The sequence below is a fragment of the Amblyomma mixtum genome, chromosome 10 (genome assembly GCF_055824585.1).
Source record: "Amblyomma mixtum isolate Tamu chromosome 10, ASM5582458v1, whole genome shotgun sequence".
In the NCBI taxonomy this organism is placed as follows: domain Eukaryota; kingdom Metazoa; phylum Arthropoda; class Arachnida; order Ixodida; family Ixodidae; genus Amblyomma; species Amblyomma mixtum.
This window is the reverse complement of record NC_143021.1, coordinates 10,135,831-10,138,682: the sequence shown is the minus strand read 5'-3', so window position 1 is coordinate 10,138,682 and position 2,852 is coordinate 10,135,831. Positions and strand designations below refer to the sequence as shown.

The following is a 2,852-nucleotide window of genomic DNA, read 5'->3' as shown; positions in this document are numbered from 1 at the left end:
GCTCCGCACGGTGGCGATGCAGGCTATAGTTTGCCAAAGTGGTTTTAACCGTTTCAAGCAGAAATAAATCTTAGTGCAAGATTAAAGTGCTTAATTTTACATGAAAGTATTAGATTCAGATTGTTTTTTTGGTTTTTAATGATTTGTTTATTTTTACGTTTAGAAATTTAGTACTTCATTTGGCCATTTGGCGTTGCAGAGGCTAGCGATAGCTACGCGCACGAAGTGGATGCTGCGTACGTTGTCGTTTCGCTGCGCACTTTTTTCCGCGCTGGTTGGCACATCACGCCGCAGCAGTTTGCAGTTTCCCCTTTTTCTGCGGTATCGTCTACTACCAGTGTTGCACTTAGATGTGAGCCTCGTTTTCCGCAAAAGTAAGTAACCTTCCATTTATCTTCTGTGGTGAAAGTGTCTGCCTTGCTTTAGCTAAGCCACTAACGCGTCTGATTGAACGGTCGGCTAGTGTGTCACTTCTTTGGTTTACAAATCACAAAGCAGTATCAGCCAGTGTTTTACATACCAAAGTGCAGCGTTGAATGTATCAAAAAAGGGCACTTGCATGTATTTGAGCTTTTGTTAAGTGGATACAGCTAGGCTGCTCTTGCATACGAGTTGCTTTCTTTACCAAGGCGGTGACAAGGTGAACGTGACAAAGCTTCAAACCAACCAGCTTTGTTGAAGCGTACGTTGATAAGGCGCGAACTTTTTCCTACGCATTGATTGAAGTCTGTGCTCTATTGCATTCTGGCAGGGTGTTATTCTTGCCAAGGACTCTCATCTGGCCACCTGTGTGCTCCAATTCTCCTTGCTGTGATTGCAGTCAGCGAAACTCGCGTTAAAAAGGCTTTGGTTATCTTAACTGCGTAAAGCTTTTATTTCATTACGATTGAGAGCCTCGGCACAAAGGTAGTTTACTCAGTGGTGCTGCCCTGTATGTGTGCAGGCTGTTTGACAGTGCAGTACTACGGCTCTTTGCAGGTATGGCTGCTTTTATTTTTTGGCAAACCATTGCACCGTGCACAGCTGGCGTTGTCCCTGCTTCACTGTGTACATTTCGTTTTGGGTGCAGGCTGTTCAACAGTGGTTTTCAGAGGACCTCCTTGCCTGCTCAACTTCTCAAGTTTTGGTAAGCACGCTTTGCAGCTGACACCTTTTCTTTCACATAATTACTTGTATAGGTCTAGGCTGCTTGCTAATGTTCATTCCACAAGCCCCATTATTTGTTTGACCTTTAGAACTCCAACTGTTGGCCGGAGGTGCAAGGACCTGTTCTAGTTTCACGCAAATTAATCCCAGCACATTGTATTTGGTTGTTCAGACGACTTGGCCGGGAGATTGTTTCAGTTCTGAGGTGAGAATCTGGACTAATGCTTCTTGTGCAGTGGTGTAAGTAATCTCTTGCCCGCTTTTTGAGCTTCATCGTACAGATTAGAAAGGGCTTGTTTGGCAATGCAGTGTTAGGTGCCTTATACACACGCACTTTCATTTGTCTTATCTTTCAGATGTGCCCTTGCGTGGCTGTCAAGGTAAGGTACAAGATTTAACCCATCTCTGGTGTATACTGAAGTGATGCAAGCATTACCAGGACAGCAGCATCTCTGCTATGTTTTTGTGCGACGGTGCAAGATGTCAACCATCAACCACTTTTGATTCAGCCATATCTTGCAGGTAAAAGAAAGCCTGTTTGCAAGATGCAGCTTAAGAGGTTCTGTGAGTACAGTGTGCATCACAGTAAGGCGGTGCACTTGCTATTGACTGCTTGGCTTTCAGTGTCTATGCACTCTGTTTGAATTTTGCTTCTGTTAAAGGCCTCCACAGTGATTGACTTCTTGAGTTTATGGTGAGCTGTAGCACTCTGCTGAACAGCCGCTTGCAATGACATCACATGCATCTATGTTTTTAGTTAGCTTATTTTATTGGCTGTGCTGTCACTCGTTGGCATTTCCTGGTCTTATTTGCTTCCGACTCCTCATTGGCCATTCTACATGCACCTGACTGACTGTGCTTTTGGTTACTCGAATATTTTTCACTTCTGCAGGCTGCTGAACAGAGGTGGATTTGACTTCCCCTTGTTACCGTCTAGTTTGCATCCTCCTTGCAAGAAAAGAGATTTCTGGAACACCTAGCGAGCTCTTCACTGCCATCCACTTTACAGCAACTTGCTCATCAACGCATCCATTGTGAAGAAGGCCCGGGGCCGAATCAATTTTTGATTTAACAATTGGTTGCTGCTCGACACTTTCCCACCATCCAAGTGCTTACTGTTGTAATGTCAGCCGAACCAGTGAAGCTACCTCCTCCGTGGCTTCTAACGATAATTTCCTCGTCCTTTTCTTTTTTGTGTGGGTGTATGCACTGGATTCAATAAAGAGTAACGCAGTGACTGAAAAGTGTGCTAGCACATGCATTTATGGCCCATTACTACTGCCATACATCCCTTGTAATGTGGGCTCATTGTTCGGGTCATTGCAAATCAGCTTTGAGTTCTTTTTTGAGTGGTGTATACCAGAAAAATGAACTATAACATTTTTAAAGCTTTAGAGGGTTTAAAGGCAGCACTAAAATCAGTCTTGAAATGCATGAAATAATCCAGGCACCCATTTCGGGGAAACAAAGAAACGTCTAAAAAAATTCTAGAAAAGTTCTACCTCAGAAGTTTTCTAGCCGTATACAACCTTAGCGTTAGCAGAGCTAATAGAGGGCTAGTAAACGTCTAAGTCTAAAAAACTGCTTAGATGAAACTTCTTTTAGATGTCAAGCTTTTTTTTCCAAGACTTTTTTTAGACGTCTATTAGCGCTTTTTGTGTTTCGTGGGCAATGCGGCGGAGAACCCTATACGGGCCAAAGTAGCG

General features: G+C 43.7%; 1 protein-coding gene across 11 annotated transcripts; it reads left to right on the top strand.

The window, feature by feature from the left end:
- Positions 1-217: 217 nt before the first annotated feature.
- Positions 218-2,390, top strand: LOC149325113 (uncharacterized). Of its 11 annotated transcripts, XM_089563951.1 has the most exons (7): positions 218-374; positions 944-978; positions 1,070-1,126; positions 1,236-1,351; positions 1,503-1,526; positions 1,669-1,710; positions 2,039-2,390. In XM_089563951.1, the coding sequence occupies exons 1-6, from the start codon at positions 230-232 to the stop codon at positions 1,670-1,672; spliced, it is 381 nt and encodes a 126-aa protein (XP_089420077.1). In that variant the 5' UTR covers positions 218-229; the 3' UTR covers positions 1,673-1,710; positions 2,039-2,390. The 11 variants fall into 11 exon arrangements, 8 of the variants coding, with proteins under 8 accessions (XP_089420077.1, XP_089420080.1, XP_089420076.1 ...); XM_089563954.1 differs by lacking the exon at positions 1,236-1,351; XM_089563950.1 differs by having other exon boundaries at positions 1,669-2,390.
- Positions 2,391-2,852: the final 462 nt, after the last annotated feature.